At 46.2% G+C, this 24,856-nt stretch overlaps 1 protein-coding gene across 1 annotated transcript in view; it reads right to left on the bottom strand.

Annotated features, from left to right (window-relative positions):
- Positions 1–24,582, bottom strand: part of Svopl (SVOP like) — a 50,654-nt gene extending 26,072 nt beyond the window's left edge. The window contains exons 1-9 of the mRNA XM_051152443.1: positions 24,501–24,582; positions 24,031–24,122; positions 19,946–20,044; positions 11,843–11,914; positions 10,378–10,502; positions 7,951–8,014; positions 4,791–4,916; positions 3,048–3,176; positions 1,673–1,746 (exon numbers count right to left, since the gene is read on the bottom strand). Of these exons, the coding sequence (XP_051008400.1) occupies positions 1,673–1,746; positions 3,048–3,176; positions 4,791–4,916; positions 7,951–8,014; positions 10,378–10,502; positions 11,843–11,914; positions 19,946–20,044; positions 24,031–24,122; positions 24,501–24,582 (863 nt within the window). The remainder of the gene's footprint in view (positions 1–1,672; positions 1,747–3,047; positions 3,177–4,790; positions 4,917–7,950; positions 8,015–10,377; positions 10,503–11,842; positions 11,915–19,945; positions 20,045–24,030; positions 24,123–24,500) is intronic.
- Between the last annotated feature and the right edge of the window lie 274 nt (positions 24,583–24,856).

Here is a 24,856-nt window from a genome sequence, read left to right as displayed (position 1 = left end):
AAAAACAAGTAATTCCTGAAATTTGTAGACAAATGGATTGAACTAGAAATGATCATAATGAGTGAGTTAACCCAGAGGCAGAAAGAGTCAAATGGTATATACTCACTTATATCTGGACACTAGCCCAAGGGGTATGTCCCATGAAAGTCTTCACTTACCAGGAAAGTGAGACAGAGGTGAGGACATCCTATTGGGACTCTAGGTGAGAGAAGCATGGGAGAATGGGGAAATAGAAGGATCCAGAGGGTCCTAGAAACCTACAAGAAGAACATTATGATGGCGGATCTGGGCCCCGGGGGTCCTGCTCAAACTATGGCACCAGCCAAGGACAATACGTGCAGTAAACTTCAAACTCCTACTCAGATCTAGCCAATGGACAGGACATTCTCCACAGCTGAGTGAAGAGTGGGGACTAACTGTCGCCTTTATCCATAGAAGATCTGTTCTAAGACAGTCAGCAGACCCCACAGATCATACCTTGATGCCTTACATGAAGGTCCTAGACAGACTAACAAAACAGTTTATAATATGCCATAATGAAAGTTATATTAGGGGCTGGAGAGTTGGCTCAGTAGTTAAGAGCACTGAGTGCTCTTTCAGAGGACCTGGGTTCAATTCCCAGCACCCACATGGCAGCTCACACTGTCTGTAACTCTAGTTCCAGGGGATCTGATGCCCTCTCATATATATCCAAGCAGGAAGAATAGCAATGCACATAAAATAAAATAAATAAAGCATTTTTTAAAAGCTATATGTACATGTGGACTCTCAGAGAAGTTGAGACAAGTATGATTTTTGGACTCTGGTTATCTATAGAAACAGAAACCATGAGAGGCAAAGAAGAAAATAAGTTGCATTTGTGGGACTCCTCTATTTGAGTGGGGTTCCTCCAAATACTTGTTTGGGTTTCTGTTTGTTTGTTTGTTTGTTTGTTTGATTTGGTTTTGGTTTTTCTTTTTTTTTTTTTTTTTTTTTTATTAATTTATTCTTGTTACATCTCAATGTTTATCCCATCCCTTGTATCCTCCCATTCCTCCCCCTCCCCCATTTTCCCGTTATTCCCCTCCCCTATGACTGTTCCTGAGGGGGATTACGTCCCCCTATATATTCTCATAGGGTATCAAGTCTCTTCTTGGTAACCTGCTGTCCTTCCTCTGAGTGCCACCAGGTCTCCCCCTCCAGGGGACATGGTCAAATGTGAGGCACCAGAGTACGTGAGAAAGTCATATCCCACTCTCTACTCAACTGTGGAGAATGTTCTGACCATTGGCTAGATCTGGGTAGGGGTTTAAAGTTTACTGCCTGTATTGTCCTTGGCTGGTGCCTTAGTTTGAGCGGGACCCCTGGGCCCAAATCTGCCTATCATATTGTTCTACTTGTAGGTTTCTAGGACCCTCTGGATCCTTTTATTTTGCTATTCTTCCATGCTTCTCTCATTTAGAGTCCCAATAGAATGCCCTCCCCTCTGTCCCAGTTTCCTGGTAAGTGAAGGCTTTCGTGGGACATGCCCCTTGGGCTAGTATGCAGATATAAGTGAGTATGGTTTTGGTTTTTCAAGGCAGGGTTTCTCTGTGGACCAGGCTGGTTCTGAATGCTGGGATTCAAGGCGTGCACCACCATGCCTAGCACAACTATTTATTTAATTCCGGCCTGTCAGTAATTATGCTCTTACCATATGACCCAGATCTGCAGTGTGCTCCGCAGATATTTAGAGTCCAGTAGATCTGCAAATCTTCCTCTTTTATCCTGGGAAAACGCAGAGGGGACAAAATACACACAAAGGGCTAAGAACATATTTATCTGATATTATTGGTCATGCAAATCAAGCGTCACATGGGAATGTGACCTGGTGAGATCATCTCTGTGTGGCTCATTTATGAAGCACCCTCCCTCACCAAGCCCAAAAGACTGATGTGGTAAAAACCAGGGCCTAGCGGCTGGAGGGTGACTCACTGGCTACTCTTGCCGAGGACCAGTTGAATCCCAGCACCCACAGGGCAACTCACAACCATTTCTATCTCCAGGTCCAGGGGATCCAACACCCTCTTTCTGGCTTTTGGGGAGCACAGCAAGCATGTGGAGCACAGATGTGTATGGAGGCAAAACACCAAAACACAAAATAATAATCTTTTTAACAACTGGCCCTGGCTGGTGGATCCAGTCACCAAGAACTGAGTTTGTCCTGAGTGCTCTGCCAGCTGGTAGGTTAATCCAAAGAATTATCACAAGAGAGGCCATTTCGAAACTGACGAAAACTTCCAAGGTAGGCTCCGTTTGTCTCTCAGCTGCCATGAGGTGGGCAGTTCTGCTCCAACACACCCTTCTACCATGAGGCTCTGGGTCACAGGCCCAGAAACAATTTTTAAAAAGTAAAGAGAGGGGCTGTCACAAGATGACTCCGCAGGTAAAGGCATTTGTCACCAAGCATGATGACCTGAGTTCAGTCTCCAGAACCCACAGAGTAGTAGAGAATTGATACTAAATTATTCTCTGACCTCTGCATGCATGCTGTGACATGCACATCCACATGCACACACATAAATAAATATATGTTATAAAAAGACTTCAAGGCCAGACATGGCTGTGCACACCTTTACTCCCAGCACTTGGGAGGCAAAGGCAGGCGGATTACTGTGAGTTTAAGGGCAGACTGGTCTACAAAGTGAGTTCTAGGACAGCCATGGCTGTCCTGGTTTTGAGAAACCCTGTCTCAAAAACAAACAAACAAACAAACAAAAAAGGCCATCAAGCAGTAAAACTAATCCACAAACAAAATATGTAAACCATATACTAGTATGCAACAAGATAGCTGAAAAGTTTCTGAAGAAAGCCGGCAGGTTTTATGGAAATACCTTACCAAAATGAGACAAAGCTAATACAAGAAAATAAAATGAAAAATTTGACATGATTAGCACTGCGAGGTAAGAGGCCTTGTCAGATAATTTTCCAGAATTACAGGGCAGTATGGCAGAGGGAGCCAGAGTTGAGAACAGTTGTCTGGACTACCCTCCAGACTACGGCGGTGGGTGACGCAGGCGTGAGCTCACCAGGATGGGCTCCACCAGCCGGCCCTCTGGCATGACTGAGCGGTTCATCTTGGCAATGCTCTCCAGGGTATCCAGCGCAGCCTTTGTGTTCCCAGCGGAAACATTGAAGCGAGCAGATTCGGGGATAAACTGGGCACAGATTACAAAGAACATCAGAGCTACAGGTACCACAGAGTGTAAACAGTGCTGTTGTTACTGCTTCATGCCTTACTCAGCCCTAGTTGTGGACCCCTACGGGAGGGGTAGCAAACTTCAAGGCACACAATGCATCAGGCATCCTGATGGATTCATGCTGACTGGGAAACTTGCCTGAGGGAAGGAAATCTAGAGAACATGAGACACTGGACTAGAGATTTTAGATATGTGAATAGAACATAGTTTATTTTTAATGATACATCCATCATACAATGGCAGGTCTTGGGTTCTGGGCTTGAGAGCAACTCATACACCAAAAATTCCAGGCTGCACTTGAACCTAGGCCTTAAGAACACCCAGTATTGGGATGCACTTGGCTGAGAAGGCAACAAAGCCTGAGTCTCCAATCGCAGAGAAGGGGCTCTTCCCACAGGAAGCAACAGCCCCGATGGGCACTGGCCTCACAGCACTGAGGGCTCTAGACCCGATTCGTGGCGACGGTGAGTGCATACTGGGGATTGAACTCAAGGCCTTGTGCAAGAGAGATAAGATTTACATCACTGAGCCACACCCAAAGCCCTCAGGGCCAGGGATGGGGGAGGGGTGATTCAGAGCAACAACCCTAACCCTAACCCTAACCCTAAAAGGAAAAAGGGACCTGGCTCTGGGACCAGCCATGGGAAAGATGTGTGGAGGTCATGCTTTTACTTATTGTGAAGAAGGAAAGGCTTGGGAAGGTATCTAGTCTTTAAAAAAGAAAAAGAAAAAGAAAAACAAACAAACAGACCCCTTTTAAAAGATGCCAAGTGAGAAGACAGACCCCTAGAAATCTATGACCTAGTCATGGGCTTTCTAGAGCTGGAAGTGTTCCCATGGAGACCTGAACTGGATTGTTTGGCACAAATGCCCACTCAGGAGCCTTCTCTGCCTCCATCCTCTACACGTCTCCTCCCCTCCCTTTTCCTTCCTTTTCTTTCTTTTGTATCCCAGGATGGCTTCAAATCACTTATGCAGCTGAGGGTGACCTTGAACTTCTGGTCTTCCTGCCTAGGTCTCCTAAGTGCTAGGATTACAAGCATGTGTTACCACGCCCAGTTTATGCTGTGCTAATGACCAAACCCAGGGCAGCTTCAAATATGCTAGGCAAGCGCTCAATCAAGCTACACAGGTCCCCACAACTGGAAGGTACTACAGCTCCAGGGTCTCAGATACACTCAACATGCACATACTCACATACAGACACACACACTCATATACATAATTACAAATAAAAGTAAACCTTTTTTAAAGAAGCTAATGTAAGGGGTTAGAGAGATGGCTCAGAGGTTAAGAGCACTGTCTGCTCTTCCAGAGGTCCTGAGTTCAATTGCCAGCAACCACATGGTGGCTCACAACCATCTATGGTGAGATCTAGTGTCCTCTTCTGTTGGGCAGGCATACATGCAGGCAGAACATTGTATACATAATAAATAAACAAACAAACAAATCTTAAATATATATATATATATATATATTAAAAAAAAAAAAAGAGGCTAACATAAAAAATACATTTGTGAGGAAAAGTGGTCCAGCAGAAAGGTAGCATAGAGGCAGTTTCAAAAGCGTCACCTTGAAGGCCATGATGAGGATGATGCCGGGGATGGAGGCGATGCGGATGAGCCAGCGCCACCCAATGGTGGGAATGACCACGGAGGCCAGGCTGATGATGAGCAGGGAGCCAGAAAGCCAGAAAACCTGGGGAGAGAGACCTGAAACATGACCGTCCCTTCTGTCCTGCCTCCTTGACATCCCTTCTGTCCTGCCTCCTTGACATCTCTCCTTTCTCTGAAGCCTTGGAGCCCATCCAAGTACTGTGTGCTGGCAAGATGGGTGCTCCAAGGGGTGACAATCAGGTCCTACTCCCAGGACTTCTCCTCTCATCTGAGGACGTGATGAGTCACTCAACTCTATGGCTCAGTTTGTTTTCCGTAAATTGGTCTACCTCAGCTACAGAAAGCCATCAGCAATATAATTAGAGTTTAAAGTTGCCGGGCGTGGTGGCGCACGCCTTTAATCCCAGCACTCGGGAGGCAGAGGCAGGTGGATCGCTGTGAGTTCGAGGCCAGCCTGGTCTACAAAGTGAGTCCAGGATAGCCAAGGCTACACAGAGAAACCCTGTCTCAAAAAAACCAAAACAAACAAACAAACAAATGAAGTCTAATGCCCTGAAGGTCTTGGACACTGATGTGTTTTCTGGCACAGACAATACACTCTCCATGTCATAAAGGGGCACAAGAAGGGTGGGAAAGCGCTCTTCTCCCAGCTCTCTGCCATCATCTTTTCTCAGAAGAAGCTGACACAGTTTACTCTGCTTACTTCCAAAGCTCCTTTAGACATAGCTAATAGGGAAGCATTTTGTTCCTTTTTTTAAAAAAAAAAACCACCTGTAGTATATATAAAGCTTCCCACTTTGCTGTTTATGCTTACAACTTTGATGTCAACTTGACCCTGCTGATCAAGAATTATTAATAGGCCGGGCAGTGGTGGCACATGTCTTTAATCCCAGCACTCGGGGGAGGCAGAGGCAGGCGGATCTCTGTGAGTCCAAGGCCAGCCTGGTCTACAAAGTGAATCCAGGACAGCCAAGGCTACACAGAGAAATCCTGTCTCAAAAAAAAAAAAAATTATTATTAACAGAACATTCCCACTAGCCTGAACACTTCACCCATTTAAGATGACAGTCATGCTCACTCCATCTCACAGACATGGAAAGAAGGTAGCATTTTAGAATACCCTTTTAGGAGCCAATTAAGGGGTGGCTTTTAAAAAGTATTTGTTATTATTTTGTGTGTATACATGCTTTGCCTGCATATAGGTTTGGGTAGCATATCTGGTGACCAAGGAAGCCAGTAGGTGACAGAAGCCCTGGAATTGGAGTCACAGATGGATATAAGGGGCCAAATGGGTGCTAAAAATCAGACCCATATGTTCCGGAAGAACCTCAGTGCTACCAAGCCATCTCTCCGACCCCAAGGGAGGATTGTCTTATCAAAGATAATTTCACCAAAAATAGAAAGTGATAGGGCTATAGAGAAAATGGAATAATGTATGGAGAATGACTTGGGTGACAGGGGACAACGTCTCTGAAGAGATGATAGATATAGCTTCTGTGTAAGAGCGAGTGACAGCTGATGTGGCATTGGGGTGAATCTCAGTACTATGAGGACAAAAGATCTTTTTAATGCACATGCACACTTCTTTTTTTTTTAAAGAAAAGATGACAAGGTGTGTTGGTGGACACTTGGACTATGGGTCCGTGAGTTGGAGATGAGCCAGCAGAATCTGGCAATTGAGCAGGGTGAGGGGGAAGAGTGGGGTTCCACTGTGGCTCCTGCATTTAAGCTCAGATAGCAGAAGGTCAGCTGCTTGCTTTTACCTGAAGTAGAAATATGTATATCAGAGGCTTCAGGGGGAGGTAGGGAGGCACGTTCTAAGAAGGGTACACTCAGAAGGCAGAAGGCAGAGGCTGGCAGATCTGTAAGTTTGAGGTCAGCCTGGTCTACAGACTTCCAAAAAAAAAAAAAAAAAAGCCAAGCTTAGGCTTTCCTTAGTGAAGGGCACCATGGGAAACAGAAAGCTGGTGAAGATGCAATTGAAGGAGGCGGCCGTGTTCCAGCCCCTGCAAGCAGCAGAACTTGGCAGCTTTGGCCACGTGAGTTTTGGCTTTAGAGTCATGGATAGAAGAAAACAGTAATGGAGTCTCCATCTGTGACTAAGGAAAGCCGCTGAGGCCAGCCATGTGCCAGGGGTGCATTGCACGGAGGCCCAGAGAGGCCATTGCATGAGGCTGGGAAGGTGAAGCCTGCACTGCCTTGGAGACCCCAAGATGTTAGAGACGCCAACGCCATGGGACACCTGCTGGGGAGAGCTGCTAACAGGTGTGGAACCAGCCCAAGAGACGGAAGCGTGCTGCCATCAACAAAGCTGAAAGAAGTTGAAGACCATTTGACATCTGACATGGAGATGCAGAGTTTGGAGCAGCAGTTCTCCTGACTCTGCCCACTGGATAATATCCCGGTACAGTGCCGTAAGCATCCCTACTGCGTGGCACAAGTCCCCAGCTCAGAAAACTTTCAGCTTGGTGTTGGGACATGGTCTGATGTATTTTGATGCTAATTATTGCTTACTGTCTCTGTGACTTACCTTTTGCTTAATAAAAAGCCACCCCACCTGGGCAGGGCAAAGGAGGTAGGTGGGGCTAGGAGAGAGGAATTCTGGGAAGAAGAAAAGACCACCACAAGGAGAAAGAAAGAGACCTGAAGTGAAGAGAGGAAGGCCGCCATGGGTTAGCTGGAGGAGAAGCACATGGCCGGCATCGTGGATAGAGAATCTGGCCTAGATGAAAAACATTAGCAAGTATTTGGGATTATGGATGGGAGGTAACTTGATAGAAGTTATTAGAAACAGATGGCATGGGACTGAGACATGGATCTCATGCCTGCCCCACTATGGGAGGTAGTTTAGAGGATTGATATCTGCCCTGTCCCAGGTTAACTAATGCTATCTTAAAATATAACAAGTGTCTGTGTCTTAATTGATCGCTAGCCCGGCCCACCGGTAATACATGTAATTTTAAAAACAATAGCTTGGGCTTTTGGCATCAGATATGCTTCATGCTCATTATTTGGTGCCAAAATAACAGGCAGTGCCCAAAAGTCAACCAACCTGCTGGAAGGAAGCACATGTGACCTGTTCTTTCGGAAGCATTAGGCTTCCCACCTTCCCTTACCTGAGATAAAGGCAGCATGTAGCCTCGGTATTTTGTGGGCAAAAATTCAGTCTTTATGATTAACCTGCACAGAGAGTAGAGAAACAGTGGTTTTATGTTTAGAAAACCAATCAACTTCCCTTTAAACAGTCACAAATTTTCACCTCAATAAAACCATCCAGCATAAAGGGAGGCTGGAGAAGTGGCTCAGCGGTGAGGGGCACTTGCGCTCTTGCGTTTGGTTTGTAGAACCCACACGATACTCACAAGCATCCTGAACTCCAGTTCCAAGGAGCTGACACCCTTTTCTGGCCTCTGTGGGCACCAGGCACTCACGGGGCACACATACACATATACCCGCGGCAGAGCACTCATACACAATAAAATAAATCTAATTTTTTAATTAAGAGGGGGCGCTCATTGTATAGTGATTAAGCTGCAATGGTTCCAGTGGGTTTCACGTTGAGAAGCAGTGAGGAGTGAACTCTCAGCAGCCCCTCTCCTGTCACGTGGCTCTCACAGTCGTTTTAAATGGCCTTATCCCTCTGTCCAAGAGAAGCTTCGGAAGACAGCTTTGTCAAATCTAACCATGGGTTTGTTTTTTATTTTCCTTTTTTTCTTTTTTCCTCAAGACAGGGTCTCTCTGTGTAGCCTTGGCTGTCCTGGACTCACTTTGTAGACCAGGCTGGCCTCGAACTCACAGAGATCCGCCTGCCTCTGCCTCCTGCGTGCTGAGATCAAAGGTGTGCGCCACCACACCTGGCCCTAATCACGTTTTTTGATATACAAACATAACTAAGAATACACCCAAGGGAAGGCAAAGAATATTCATTGATGACGGTCACAGCATGCAACTCCTAAGGACGACACAGTGTTTTGTAAACAGAAGAATAAACAGGGTGAGAGTCCAACAGCTTTTACATAGTTCTCTGCTAGCCAGTGCTGGGTTTATTCATTTCTCTTTCTTTCTTTTCTTTCTTCCTTTTTTTGAACATATTTATTAGGCTGCTTCTTTTTGTTTTGTTTTGTTTTTAGCGACAGGGTTTCTCTGGGTAGCCTTGGCTGTCCTGGACTCACTTTATAGACCAGGCTGGCCTCGAACTCACAGCAATCCACCTGCCTCTGCCTCCCAAGGGCTGGGATTAAAGGCATGCACCACCACTGCCCAGCTTGGGCTGCTTCTTGCAGAAGACTTCTTAAAGCTCTCTCAGCATCTCTTCCTATCAGCCTCTCAGCTCAGAAAGGCACTTAACTAACGCCCCAGGGAAGACCAATTCTGGCTTCAACACATTAAGGTAATGCCAGGTGCTTTGACATCTCCTGGCATGTTTGAAGGAGAGCGTGCCTCAAGGCGCCCAGGAGGGGATAGCCTGAGGGGCTCTGTGAATTTCTAGGTGGCCACAGAACTGGAACGTTAACACAGCAACTCTCACAACAAAATATTGAGGCCCTGTGTTTTTATTCACCTAGCGGCAGAAGCCAGGCTGGCAGGAAACAGGCACGTTAAATCTATCTCAGGATTTCTCACTCTGCTTTGTAAATTCTTTCTGGTATGGGTTTCATTTTTATTTTGGTTTTGGTTTTTTAAATCCAAGTTCTTTTTATTTTACTTTTAATTATGTGTGTGCGTGCATGTCCATGTGAGTGTATGTGGTGTGAAAATACCAGAGGCATCAAATTTCCCCTGCAGCTGGTTTGAATTTGGGCCCCCTGCAAGAGAGTACATACTCTTAAGCCCTGAGCCATCTCTCCAGGTGGGTAAAGTTTTAAACTATGGGGCAATGGCACTTGGCAACAGATGGTTGTTCCTGAGAGCAGTGCTCTCAGCTGCTTGTATTTGGCCTGTGTAAGCTCTCTTATCACCTTTGAGATGAGAGGGGCTGACATGGTACAACTCCGCACATGGGCAGGGACAGGGAAACTGCCACAAGGGAGTGCACAAGGAAAAGGTCAAATCTAGAAGCCGTGACCTACCTTCCAACCCAAGACCCTGACCATGCTTGGCAAGGGCTCCGCCGCTGAGCTACATGTGTGGTCCTGAACTAACATGCACTCCACCTACTTAATGTAGTCGTGTGTGTGTGTGTGTGTGTGTGTGTGTGTGTGTGTGTGTGTGTGTGTGTGTGTTTGTGTGTGTGTGTGTCTGCTGTCTGTGAATGTGTCTATCTCTCTGTATCTATCTGTAAATGAATGTATATATCTTTCTTTCTCTCTATGAATGTGTGAGTGTGTCTGTGTGTGTGTCTGTTTGTCTGTGTCCCCATATACACTGCTTGTACAAATATATGTACATATGTGTCTGTCTCTGTCTCTCTGTGACTGTGTGCATCTCTCTCTGTCTCTCTCTCTCTCTCTGTGTGTGTGTGTGTGTGTGTGTGTGTGTGTTTATGCACACTCACCTGGGGCATCCACATTTCTCCCCCACAGACTCTCTGGAACAAGTCTTACCCTTGTGCATGGCCAGACACTCCGCAGCCCACCATGGTCCGCAGAAAGACAAACCAGACGTAGGAGGGGGAGAAAGAGGTCAGTAAGGAGAAGTAGGCTCCCCACAGGAATGAGAGCAGCAAAATCTGAAGCAAGGAAAGAACACCTGTTACCAGGACCTTCCTGGGGAATGAGAGAATCTCTGACACCTCCTTAAGTGGGCGCTTCCCCTGTGGGACACCAGGTCTCTGAGAAGCTGAGCCGCAGCACCCACTGGGCTTTCACACCACAGCCCAGGCCGTTGTCCTGTCTGAAAGCTCCTTTACAGTGTCTAGTGTGCCCACCCTTGAGGTAACACAGAGCAAAACTCTGCCCTCCCTCCTCCCAGGGCTATTAGGAGTACAAGGAAACTCTGTGTCAGAAAGACTACACAAAGCAAAGTTGAAGCATTGCTTTTGCTTATTTACAGGAACAACAGGGGTTGATAGTGTGAACTAACGTTCCCAGGAAAACCGCAGCTGGGCTGAGAATTTTACAAGCAGGTTGACTGCTGGGAACTGTGACTTTAGACAGTTGGACTACTGCAGATACAGAGCCCAACTGTCTGAGGATATCGTCACCTCCTTCAATAGGCATTTTCACCCACCTCTGTATCTGACCCAACACCCTAATGGTTATTAGGTAAAACCTTTGGATTACATTAACCTAACAGAAGACTAGCTTTCACTGTCCCCAAGCTAAAAATGTCATCAGATAGCATCTGGGCCCTATAGCAGAGATTCCCCTGCTTTGGTGTAAGCCACCAATCTAGGGCCCACAATAAGTGTACTTGATATTAAATAGCAAGATCAAGCCGGGATGCTGTCTTAGTGAGGGTCACTCTTGCTATGACGAAACACCATGACCAAGGAAAGTTGGGAAGGAACGGGTTTGTCTAACTCCCTCACGTCACTGTTCAGCATCCAAGGAAATCTGAGCAGGAACTCAAACAGGGCAGAAACCCGGAGGCAGGAGCTGATGCAGAGACCGTGGAGGGGTGCTGCTAACTGGCTTGCTCCCCATGGCGTGCTCAGCCTGCTCTCTTATAGAATCCAGTCTCACCAGCCCAGGGATGGCACCACCCACAATGGTCTGGGCCCTCCCCCGTCAATCACTAATTAAGAAAATGCCCAACAGGCTTGCCTACAGCCGGATCTCATCGCAGGAAGGCATTTTCTCAACTGAGGTTCCTTCCTCTTTGATGACTCTAGCTTGTGTCAAGGTGACACAAATCCAGCCAGTACAAAAATGGTATTTGGGGTAACCTGAATCTGTGTTCCTGCGGGCCACAGTCACTTGTGCTTGGCTCCTGAATAAGCTATCTCTTATCCCCTTTGAGGTGAGAGGTGTTGACATGAGGCCAAGTCCATGGAAAAGAAGCAACAGGGAGAGTGCCATAAAGAAGGGGAGTGTGAGGGATGGGGGGTATGGGGGTGAACACACCTACCTTCCAGCGGCCATATCTGTCAGCCAGGAGACCAAAGAGGATACTGGACACCATGTAGCCAAAAAACACCATCTAGAATCAGGGTGAAGAAAAGCAATGCTCTAAGCAAAATACCCCAGAAAGCCGTGTGTTTGCTACATTAAGCACCTAGCCATCCTAACTAAAATTAGACTAGAGATGAGTTTCCCAAAGCACTCTAGGGCTCAGGGGGCACAGGCAGACTCCTGAGGCCAGTGCCTGTAGTTCTTTTACAAACATGCCTTCCCAACATGACCCAGGTGGAAACAGGTCCACAGAACAGGGGACTGCTTTCCTTCTCACAGACACTGGCCTCAGCTGGGCTTTCCATTGTGACGTGAGCCCGCCATGCCCGCTCATGCCCACCATGTCTCATTCCAACACACGTGGTGCCACCGAAGCAGCCTTCCTTTGTAACATCACAAAGACACACAAACTTGAAATGAGCACCTTAAATTGATTATCCACTCACAAACTCTCCAGGGCTGGGGCTAGGGCTCAGGTGGTAGGATGCTCACTTAGCACACGTAGGGCTCTGGGTTCCATCCCCAGCCTCACATAAAATCAGGCATGATGGTTCATGTCTGTAATCCTAGCACTCTGGAAGTGGAAGCAAGAGTGTCGGACATTGGACAGGAGAGATGGCTCAGCAGTTAAAAGCACTGCTGTTCTTCCAGAGGTCCAGAGTTCAATTCCCAGCACCCACCTGGTGACTTACAACCATGTATAATGAGATCTGGTGCCCTCTTCTGTCATGAAGGCATACATGCAAGTAGAGCACTCACATACATAATTTTTTTTTTTTTAAATAGAAAATCAGAAAGGCCAGGTGTGGTGGTGCATGCCTTTAATCCCAGAACTCAGGAGGCAGAGGCAGGTGGATCACTGAGAGCTCGAGGCCACCCTGGTCTACAAAGTAAGTCTAGGACAACCAAGGCTACACAGAGAAACTCTGTCTCAAAAAAAAAGGGGGGGAGGGCTAGAAATTTAAGGTCATCCCTGGGTACATAATGTATTGGACACCAGCTTAGGCTACATTCAGGTGGAGAATCATAGAGTTGGCCTGGTCTAGCTGCCTTGAGAGGCGTGCATCATAGGTTTTCCAGGTTTCAAATTGTGGCTGTTGGGGCACTAAGTGGCTTTCAGTGAGGCATTCCCTCAGCGGGTGGAGCATTCAGGCCACCTGTGTCTCTTGGCATCCCTAGAAGTCAGTGAAGCATATAGGAACTTGGCTAGGCAATTAGTCTTGATTAGTCATTAATCTTATGTACCCTGTATAGCTTGCAAGCATCATTGTATCCTGACAAACTACAATTGTCTTCTGTTTCTGATAAGCATATAAAAACTCTGATTGCTTGCAGTAAACTTGTCTGGAGCCAGGTGTGGTGGCGCACGCCTTTAACCCCCCAACACTTGGGAGGCAGAGGCAAGCGGATCGCTGTGAGTTTGAAGCCAGCCTGATCTACAAAGTGAGTCCAGGACAGCCAAGGCTAACACAGAGAAACCCTGTCTCAAAAAACCAAAATAAATGAATGAATGAATAAATAAATAAATAAATAAATAAACAAACTGGTCTGGGTCTCAGTCTTACTGAGACCCCGCCTGGTTTTCATTCCCACCCAACCATATCAGGATAAACAAACAAATACACAAAATGTCTGAGCTACAAATCCTAAGGTGGAGCCACCTTGTTTTCCTCTCTTGTCAGGCATCTCACTCAGCCCTGGCTCTATGTGTATGCCTATGCAGTTAGTACCCACTTCCCTGCCTTCCAGTCAATTGCTTTTTCCCCTAGGAAAACCCCCTGGCCAAAGCCCCCCAGGAAATCGGAGCTACAATGTCAGCTTTGCTTCCAGACTTTTCATGGAAAAATCTGTCTCTCTCTGCTGCCTGATTTGTTTCTCTTCCTCTCTACCCCTCATAAGACAGGCTTACAAGGAATTGATGGAAAGGCATCACACATGCATGTTTGCCCCACACCACTTTTGTGCTGCAGCTCAAACCAAGAATCTTAGGTTCCCATATATTCTACTCTATAAATTATTTCAATGAGCAGACAACGTGTTTTTTGGTTTTGCTTGTTTGGTTGGTTGGTTGGTTGGCTGGTTTTGGTTTTTTGAGACAGGGGTTCTCTGTGTAGCCTTGGCTGTCCTAGACTCACTTTGTAGACCAGGCTGGCCTCTGCCTCCCAAGTGCTGGGATTAAAGGTGTGCGCCACCAACCCGGCTTGACAACTTGTATGCAAAGAGTTTTGTTATAGCATTTTCATACTCTTTTTAAAAAGTGTGTGTGTGTGTGTGAGAGAGAGAGAGAGAGAGAGAGAGAGAGAGAGAGAGAGAGAGAGAGAGAGAGAGAGGTGAGAGAGAGATGGAGAGAGCTGGAGAGGAGAGGGAGAGAGGAGGAGAGAGAGAGAGAGAGAGAGGCGAGAGCGTTATGCACATGTGCATGTGGCTATCCAAGGAGCCCAGAAGAGAACACCGGAGCTGGAGTTAGAGGTGGTTGTGAGCTGATCAACTTTGTGACACCCAAACTGTGTCTTCTGCAAGAGCAGCAGGTGTTCTTAATGGCTAAGCCACCTCTTCAGCCCCAACCTCTTTTATTTTTCTATGATCCCTCCTTCCCTACACTTTTCCTTCCTCCCCCTGATCCCTGCTGGCCCCTTCTCCTCCCCCCTCCTGCTGTCATGTCACACGTATTCTATTACCTTCATTTTTTATTTCCCCCAAACCTCCCAAGACATCTTTTTCCCTTCTCACAGTCCTCATCTTAGCTCCATGAGAAGTATCTGCCCTAAACACATATTTAAAAATTTAGAATGTAAGAGCTACACATGAAAGAAAACATGTGGCATTTTTCTGAGGCTGGGATACTCGGCCCCAACATGATGATTTCCAGTTCCATACATCTCCACACAACGTCGTGATTCTTTTTTCCTTATGGTTGGTTAAAGTTCTATTGTATACATGTTCAACGCTTTCTCATGCGCTCATCTGCTGATGGGCATCTAGAACAATTTTACCTCTAGCAGGGATGCACAGTGCAGCAATCTTCCAAGGGTACTTTTTGCGTGTATGGCCCGGAGCTATATAGCTGGATTATAAAGTAGTTCTAGTTTCCTGGCCAGGGGGTGGGAGGGGGAGGGGATTGTTTTGTTTTGTTGAAACTGTACTGATTTCCATAGTGGCTACCTCAGTCTCAACAACAGTGAATAGGGGCTTCCCTCCCCCAACATCCATGCCAACATTTGTTTTCTTGATGACAGCCACTGTGACTGGGGTGAGATGAAATCTCAAAGTAGTTTTAATTTTCATTTCTCTGATGGCTAAGGATGCTGAATATTTTAGATGTCTATTGGCCATTTTGTTTCTTCTTTTGAGAACTGTTGAACTGTTTATTCAGTATACTAGACCACTTCCTGAATGGGTGGTTGGGGTCTTGTTTTTTGGTTTTTTGGTTTTTTTGGTTTTTTTTTTGGTTTGCTTGTTTGTTTGTTTCCGTTCTTTACATGGTTTTGGATGTTAGCCTTCTGTCTGTGCTGGCAGACTTCCTCCCTTTCTGTGGGCTGCCTCTCCACTCTGCGGATTGCTTCCATCACTCTACGGGAGCTTTTTAATTTCATGAATCCCACTTATCAACCAGGGTTATTTCCTGTGTTGCCGGAGTCTTTCAGAAAGTCCTTGCCGATTCCTACGTCTTGAAGTATTCTTCTTATTTCCCTCTAGCAATGTCAGTGTTGCAGGTTTTATATTAAGATCTTTGATGCATTTGGAATTGATTTTTGTGCAAGGTGAGATGTAGTTCTAATTTCATTCTCTGTATACAGACACAGTTTTCCCAGCGCCACTTACAGAAAGATTATATGCTTTCCAATGGGTGTTTTTCACATCTTTCTCAAAAATTGTATGGCCACGGCTGTGTGGGTTTACTTCTGGGCCCCCTGTTGTACGCCCTTGGTCCACATGTCGGTTTTGTGCCAACACTGTGCTGTGTTTGTCATTGTGGCTCTGTAATGTAATTTGAAATCAGGTACTTGTATTAATCTTCCTGCTTGGGGTTGCTTTGCCCACAAAGAGTCTTTTGTATTTAGACATTCATTTTAGGATTTTTGTTTCTAGTTCTTCAAAGAGTACTATTGGAATTTTGATGGGGATTGCAGTGAATCAACAGACCACCCTCAGCAATATAGCCATTTTCACAGGGTTAATTATATCACTTCATGAGCACAAGGTCTTTCTGTTTCCTGGTGTATTCTTCGCTTTTTTTTATTCAGTGTCTCAGTTTTCACCCTATAGATCCTTGAGTTATAGAAGCCATGATTTTTTTTTTCCCCCATGATTCTTGCCCTGGGCTCTCTAATTTCTGGGACAGAAACCTTGATTCATAGCCTGTGTAAACCCTGCTGGGAGCCTGCATAGCAACAGGACACTGACTTCACCTCTCCTGCACCCTTCCCTTTCTCCCTCCCTCCCTGGGGAGCTCTGCTCGTCCATTTAATATAAAACATGATTCGGCCAAGTACAGCAGCACATCTGTAATCCCATCCATCCCTCAGGAGACTGACTGGGTGAGTGCAGATGAAAGATGGAGGTAGCCTGAGCTGCGCAGTAAGACCCTGTCTCAAACACAAAAGAAAAGGCAGCTTTTCGAGTTAAGTGCTACAAACACTTCTTCTGCTTTTTCAGAAAAGGCCAGATGTGCGGCTGTGACTGGACACACATATGGGCTCCAAGCGTTCCATCCTCCAAGACATACATAGACGCAGGATTTGGATGTACTACTACGCATTACCACAGATCAAAATTCAGAGAAGAGTGAGTGGAAAGGCAGCCATCTGTCCCCACTACCCCACCAAGAAAGGGCCACTCCTTTCTCTATATCCTTGCAAGGTTGCAAGGTGCAGTGGTTTGAATCAGGCGCCTCCCATGTGTTTGGAATGCTTGGCCCACAGGAAGTGACACTATTAGGCCTTCTTAGAGTAGGTGTGGCCTTGTTGGAAGACATATGTCACTGTGGAGGCAGGCTTTAAGGTCTCCTACATGCTCAAGCTATGCCTAGTATGACAAAGTCTCCTTCTGCTTGTTGCATTGGAGTCGATATAGAACTCTCAACTCCTTCCCCGGCACCTTGTCTGCCTTTAGCTGCCATGCTTCCTGCCATGAAGATAATGGACTAAACCTCTGAAACTGTAAGCCAGCCCCAATCAAATGTTCTCCTTTATAAGAGTTGCTGCAAGTCATGGTGACTCTTCACACCAATGAAAGCCTAACTGTAGCAGAAGTTGGTACCAGGACAATGCTGTCTGACCATGGTCTGACCATGCTTTTGTTGGGAGGAAGAGGAACTTTGGGACTTTGGATTGGAAAGCAGTGGAATGCTTTAATGGGCCATACTAGTAGGAGCGTGGTAGACAGTGGTGCTGAGGGGAATTTGAACTGTGGGGGCCTGACTCAAGAGGCTTCAAAGGAGAAGAATTTTAGTATGCTGCCTAGACGTCATTCTTCTGATATTTTGATGAAGAATGTGGCTGCTTTTTGCCTTTGTCTGAAGAATATGCCTGAGGCTAAAGTGAAGAGATTTATACTAATTACATTGGCAAAGGAAATCTCAAAACAGCCTAGTATAGATTCTATCCTGTAGTTCACTTTTTTTTTTTTTTTTTTTTTTTTTTTTCCGAGACAACCTGTGTAGCCTTGGCTGTCCTGGACTTACTTTGTAGACCAGGCTGGCCTCGAACTCACAGTGATCCACCTGCCTCTGCCTCCCAAGTGCTGGGATTAACGTCGTGAGCCACCACGCCCGGCTTCTGTAGTCCACTTTTACGATGAGAATTTTGATGAAACATAGTAAACTTAGAAAGGAAAAAATACAAAATGCATGGTTCAAGGATTAAAGGGGAACCAGAAAGTGAAATGGAGCTAAATCTTGTTTAGCTAATAATTTAGATAATCAGATTAAAGAGATTAAATTAAATTAAATCAAGGGAGTAGTGACTTCAGAGCAAGGCCCCACCCAAATAAACTTCTAATTTGTGAAAAGGAATTAAGGAACAATTTAGGTCCGGGTTTGGTAGACAGCTTGGGTCCCAGCACTCAGGAGACAGAGGCATGGAGATCTCTGATTCAAAGTCAGTCTACAGAGCAAGTTCCAGGACATTCAAGCTTAGGCAGTAAAGGAAATCATTGAAAACAGAAAGCTGGTGAAGATGCAATAGAGGAAGGGAGCCGTGTTCCGATCTCAGCAAGCAGCAGAACATGGCAACTTCAGCCACATGGCTCTAGCTTTAGAGTCAAGGATAGAAGAAAGAAAGGAGTTCCTCCACAACTAAGGAAAAATCACTGAGGCCAGGTGTGTAGCAGGGGTGGCCTTTTCGTGGAAGCCTAGAAAGACCATTATGTGAAGGTGTGAAGGTGTGAAGGTGAAGTCTATAATGCTTGTAGACCCCAAGCTGTTAGCGATGCCAGAGCCATGGGACACCTGCTGAGGAAAGCTGCTAACAGGGAAGGGAACCAGCCCAAGAAAAAGAAATGAAATGGATTGCAGTCAACAGAGCTGAAAGGAACTGGAGACCTGAAGAGCATCTTGTCATCAGACATGGAGATGCAGAGTTTGGAGTTTGCCTAGCCAGCTTTGGGTCTAACTTTGGTCCAGTTTTTTTTTGTTTTGTTTTGTTTTGTTTTGTTTTCACTATGCTCCATTTTGGAACAGTACTATAAATCTTGTGCCATTGTGTGTTGGAAGAGTGTGGTCTGCTTTTTTATTTTATAGATGATTACAGCTAAGAGATTGCATGAATTTCAGAAGAGACTTTAAACTTTAGACTTTTAAGCAGTGTAGAGACTATGAAAGACTATGGAGACTTTTGAAGTTAGATGAAATGCATTTTGCATCATGAAGAGACTCCTGTGTTTGCTTGGCCCGTAGGGAGTGGCACTATTAGGAGGCGTGGCCTCATTAGAATAGGTGTGGCCCTGTTGGAGGAAGTGTATCACTGTGGAGGCAGGCTTTACAGTCTTAAATATTCTCAAGCTACACCCAGCATAACGCACAGTCTCCTGCTGCCTTCAAATAAGCACATAGAACCCTTGGCCCCTCCAGCACCAGGTCTGCCTGCATACTGCCACACTTCCTGCTTTGATGGTAGTGTAACTGAAACTATAAGCCAGCCCCAATTATATGTTTTCCTTTACAAGAGTTGCCACAGTCATAGTGTCTCTTCACAGCAATAAAACCTTACTTAAGACACAAGGATATAAGCCAGGGAACAGAGAGACAAAGAGAGAGCTTCTAGAATTTTCCACAATCACTTTCAGGTACTATCCCTAACCTTGTCTTACAGAATCTCACCCTCAAAGCTTCTGCCATCTGACTGCTACAAGTCACCACCTTCCTGCCTCCCAGACAGTCCTCTCAGCCTGGCCACATCCTAGAATGGCTTTCTGTATTACATGTTGTCTCTATTAAAAACAGTTCTAATGACAAGTATGTCAGCTCTTTCTATCACCCTGGGCTTCTCCTAGGCTGATGTTGCCGCAGTAACTCCAGAGCACACAGTCTCACCTCTACACACTGCCTCCTGGTATCTGGCCCTTCAGCCATATTTCCTTACAGTTCTTGGAACACAAAATCATATATCTCTTTACACCTAGTGGCTGGTTATGTGTAAAACATACTGTGTCAAATGTCTTTTTCAGGGAGGGCTTATTGCTTTGGTGGATGCTGAGGACCAGTGGATCAGCTAGAGGACTGGATGCCAGGGAGGAGGGCCTGGGGCTGTGGTTAATGGCAGTGCATGGAGGTGAGACTGTTCTAGAATTACTGAGGGGAGAACATCTGCTAGGAATGCTTGGCTAGTCAGGGTTATTCACTGGAGTGAGAGAGAGAGAGAGAGAGAGAGAGAGAGAGAGAGAGAGAGAGAGAGAGAGAGAGAGAGAGAGATTGAATGCTAACTACGTTGGAATCTAGCCATGAGCTTTGGAGGCCAGCAGTTCTCCTTGTGGGTGGGGGTGGGGGGCTGGCCCTCAGTTCTGGAAAGGAAGCCGGGCCCTCGGATTGTTCATTCATGGGGCTCACACAGCAGGTACTCACCGTGGTGACAAATGCCACCTGCCAATTCTCCAGCTGCCATTCACAGCGGATAACAGGAGATACAACTGCTATCAACATGATCTCCATGGCCTCCACAACCTGAAAGATAAATAAAAGACAATGCTATATCTCCACACCAGCTCATGTCACCTCCACACACGCCTGTCACCTTCCTTAGTTCCAATGTCCTCTTTCCCCTAGAGCAGCAGTTCTCAACCTGGAGGTTGAAGGATCTTTTCACAGGGGTCACCTAAGACTATCAGAATATGCAAATATTGTTTTCAAAACACATTATTATTCATAACATTAGCAAAATCACAGTTACGAAGCAGCAGTGATTGGGAGAGGGGTCACCACAACGTGAGGAATTGTATTAAAGGGTCACAGAATTCAGAAGGTTGGGAACCGCTGCCCCGGTAGAGCCAGTCACAGTAGCATACACATGTGATCTCACCAGGCAGGAGCATTGTGGGTTTGAAACCACTGGCTTTGTATCAAGACTCTGACTCAAGAAACCGGAAACACAACAAAAAGAAAGTAAATACCTATAGTAGATCCTTAGCTTTCATAGATGCAATATAGATGTAATATTCAGGTTGGGACAACTGGAGATGTGATTTTGCTGACCTGTGCATTTGCTCAGCAGCACAGACTGAGGGTCCAGTCACTTAGCTAGTGGGTAAGCCTGGCTAGCCTCAGCATATTTTGCAGGTGTTAGGACACATGTTTGCAAATGTGGTTTTGAAATAGCTTCCACCATCAGGAAGTTGGGATCTCAAGGAGATGGCAAAGTTTCTGAAGGCTGGAAAACAATAAAGCAACAGGCACAAGCTAGGAGTTCATGATCAGGAAGTGATGTCTACTGCACGGAAGTTGTAGGACGCACTACCGGGCATCTCAAGAAGAGAACAGATAACTAGTGTTCTGGTTTGCTTTGTGCTGCTGTGGTGAACACCATGACCAAAAGTAACTAGGGAAAGAAGGGTTTGTTTAACACACAGGTCTTAGTTCATCACAGAGAGAAGCCAGGGCAGGAGCTCAAAGCAGAGACCTGGAGGCCGAGACTACAGAGGGATGCCATTTATAGGCTTGCTTGGCTACCCAAGGCTGGGGCCATCCATAGGGAGCTGCATATCCACCCACCCTTGCGTCAGTCAGCCGGGTCCCCCAGACGTGCCCACAGGCCAATCTAAGGGGATCAGTTCTTCAGTTGAGGCTCCTCTTCCCAGCTTAGCAAAACTGACAACAACAATTAACGTTTTGTCCATAGCCTATGCTCCAATTTAGAGTGGGTTTATTCCCCAGGGAAAGAAAAAGGATGCCAAAAACAAATGATTAGAAATAGGTGACTTAGGTTTTAAAAAACAAACAAAACCAGACTGATGGCATGGGGATGAGCTTCTCAAATAAGAGTTGCAGAAAGGGGGCTAGAGAGATGGCTCAGTGGTTAAGAGCACTGGCTGCTCTTCCAAAGGTCCTGAGTTCAATTCTCAGCAACCACATGGTGGCTGGCAACCATCTATAATGAGATCTGGTGCCCTCTTCTGGCGTGCAGGTGTACATGCAGGCAGAATACTGTATAATTAATTAATTAGTTAATTTTTTTAAAAAAGGAGTTGCAGAAAGAATCATACCCAAGTGTGGGTATAACATTTCCAGGGAGGGTCACTTCTACCATATATGTACTAATATATATGTATGCATGTATACTAAAATTACATATGCATATGTATATATACTGATTGTGTGTGTGTGTGTGTGCGTGTGTGTGTGTGTGTGTGTGTGTGTGTGTGTTTTACCTGAGTAGATGCCTGTGTATCTGTGTATGCAGGAGCCATGGCAGCCAGAAGGTGGCATTGGATCTCCTGGAACTGGAGAGGTAGATGGTTGTAATCCGCCACGTAAGTGCTGGAATCAAACCTGGGTCTTTTGCCAGAGCAGCAGATGGCATCCCTCTAGCCCAATCTTATTTTCTTAGAGTCTCTTACTAAACCAGGAATCCTGCCACCTGCCCCTCTCCACAGCTCTGGGATTTCAGGTACACTCACACTGAATGCAGCTTTTGCACGGATGCTGGGAGTAGACTCAGGTACTCACATCCTGATTTTTGTTTTTGAGGTAGGGCTGGCTTTGAACTCTTGGCCTCAAGGATCCTCAAACCTCAGTCTCTCAAATTGCTGGGACTACAACACCTACCACTATGCCCAGCCAACTCTGAGGCTGTGTATCTGCAAGACAGGATAAATGCTAAGACACAGACAAGGGCTCCAGGAAGAAGAAGGAGAAATACCGGAAGAGAACACATTTTTCTTGATGACGCCACTGGGACAGTCACAGAGTTGTTTACTATGGTGATGTGGAGGCCTGGCATGAAGAGGGGGAGAAGTGATTCCTAAGCACTGGGGTTTTCTGGCTAGTGTGTGGCTTGTCTCCACTAGAGGCTGTGACCGGAGTTCAGATAGTAGGCTGTTTTAGTACAGAACTTAGATTGCACGGCCATCTCAAAGAAGTCCGACTTGGTAAACTCCTCTTCCATAGTAACGCAAAACAGGTGGGTGATGTTTATCAGGACCAAATGTCTACATTGTCCCAGAGGAAACACACTAGTTCAGAGTAACACAATCCTACTCTCATAACAGAAGGCAGTAAAAACCCCTCTGCCCCACATCTTTGTGGCCCTTGTGTATGGAACTGTGAAAACACTGCAAGAATCTTCTCTTTGCCAGTAAGGAAGGGTTCTGAGTTGCATGGTGTTTTATCATGAAAGGAGGGGTATGATATTTCTGGCGTATCCCTTTCTATCCCAACCTCCCTCCTGAGGTTGCACACAGCTTTGGAAAGAGGCCCTAGAACTTGTGGACTGCCTCCATGTTGTATGACTCTTTTTCTGAGTCTTTGTCTTGGTGTTGTGTTTTTAGAGAAGATTTTACTCTGTAGCCTAGGCTGGTCTCACAGTTGTCCCCTTGCCCCTGCCTGCTAAGTGTCTGGATTACAGTCACAAGCCATGACACCCAGGTTTTGTTTGTCACTTTTATTTTATTATTTGTTTGTGTTTGGGACAGTTCCAAGTAGCACTGGCTGGCATTGAACTTGCTATGTAGCCGAGGCTAGCCTTGAAGTCCCAATCTTCCGGCTTCTTCCTCTCAAGTGCTGGGATTACACCCATGTATCATTTGCTGCTTTTGGTTAGTGACTATTTGGTGAAAGTTATTAGAGAATTAAATACTTAGGATTGGCATCACCTAAGCCTACCATACCTAGGACAGCATAACAAGAGCTCATTTCCCAAAAGAAACAGATTTGATTTGATTTGATTTTTGTGCTGGGGGCGGGGGCTGGGGCAATCTGTCCCAGGGTCTTGTTGGATTCACATGCTAGGCAGCGAGATCTTTCACTGAGAGCCCTTTCAACAACTTTAAATTTTTAAAAAGCCTAATTTTGTGTGTGTATGTGGGGAAGGTGTGGGGGGTGGGGTGGGGGTGGGGGGGGTGAGGGCATGTGTCACAGTTTACAGGTGGCGGAACCAGTTCTCTCCTTACACGTTTACATGAGCTCCAAGGACTGAAGTCGGACCTCATGGAGCTGGCCTCAAACTCAACCCTTGGCAGAAGATAACCTTGAACTCCTCACCCGCTTACAGCTCTCTGCCAACAGCTGGGATGACAGATATATCCGCCACGCCTAGCATACAACACCTAGAATTTTGAAGAAACGTATGCCACTGATGGTAGGAAATGACTGAGTCTCTTAGGGGATCTAGAATCTTCCTAACAGCAGGCGTTCCAGGTGATACTACCAATGCACACGTGTTCAAGAGTCACATGTCTACTCCACATGAACTAACTGCATGGTCCTTTCCCTTCATCCCAACAGCTCAATGTAAACCTCTACGATGAGCCTTGTATTGCCAGAGCAGACACACGCATCACATTGTCCCCAGCCGACCCATTGCAGAGGCTGAGGAAATCCTTTCCAGGACTCCCACTCCCTGGAATGGACAGCCCAGGGCTGGGGGCCGGCAGAAGAGTTGATGCCAACCAGTGAGGTCAGAATCGCAGACGCACAAGTTCTCCGAGAGCACTCACCCCAGTGCTGCCCATGATCAGGAAGAGTGCGATGTGGAAGCGCCCAAACCCGATGGTCTCCACTGCATCCTCCACCGTGAACGTCTTTGTCTCTGACAAGGAAGGCAGAGGATGAGGACCACGTGGGTGGGAAGGGAACCCGTGAGGATTGGGGTTTAACCTTTGAAGGTATGTACAACATTATTATTTATCATTCGGGTCTCGTGCGGACTAGACAGACTTCAAGCTCCTATGTAGCAGAGGATGACCCTGAACTCTTCATCCTCACGCCTCTACCTCTCCAGTGTTGGGATTTACAGACATGGACCACCATAGCCAGTTTATGTGGTACTGAGAATCGAGTCTAGGACTTCGTGCGTGTGAGGCGAGCACTCTACCAACTGACCTGCAACCTTGGCCCCACCTCATTACGATAACAATGTTGAGCACTGGTTTGAAAGCTGCACCTTCTGGGATGGGGATGGTCTTACCTTTCTGCTGCGACTCTGGGGCTGACTGGCTCAGCTTGCGAAGGCTAATGATTGTCACGGGCTCTGTCTGCTTGGCTGCCATCTAGGTCACTCCAATTCCCCACACAGCTCCCCTAATGAAGCCAGGGCAAGTAACAGAGAAGAAATATAATGGCTATAGAACACAAATCATAGTCCAGGCCCACTCTATGTGAAATTGCCTTGAGCCCTCAAAAGTCCTAAGAGGTAGACTGGTAGGTAGGCTCACTCAATAAAGTGCTTGCTGTGCACAGATGAGGAGGTTTTAAACACACACACACACACACACACACACACACACACACACACACACACACCACATAGAGCCCATGTAAAAA

Source organism: Acomys russatus, chromosome 10, assembly GCF_903995435.1.
Source record: "Acomys russatus chromosome 10, mAcoRus1.1, whole genome shotgun sequence".
NCBI classification, from domain to species: Eukaryota; Metazoa; Chordata; class Mammalia; order Rodentia; family Muridae; genus Acomys; species Acomys russatus.
The sequence above is the reverse complement of the archived record's forward strand: the minus strand, read 5'-3'. Positions and strand labels throughout refer to the sequence as shown.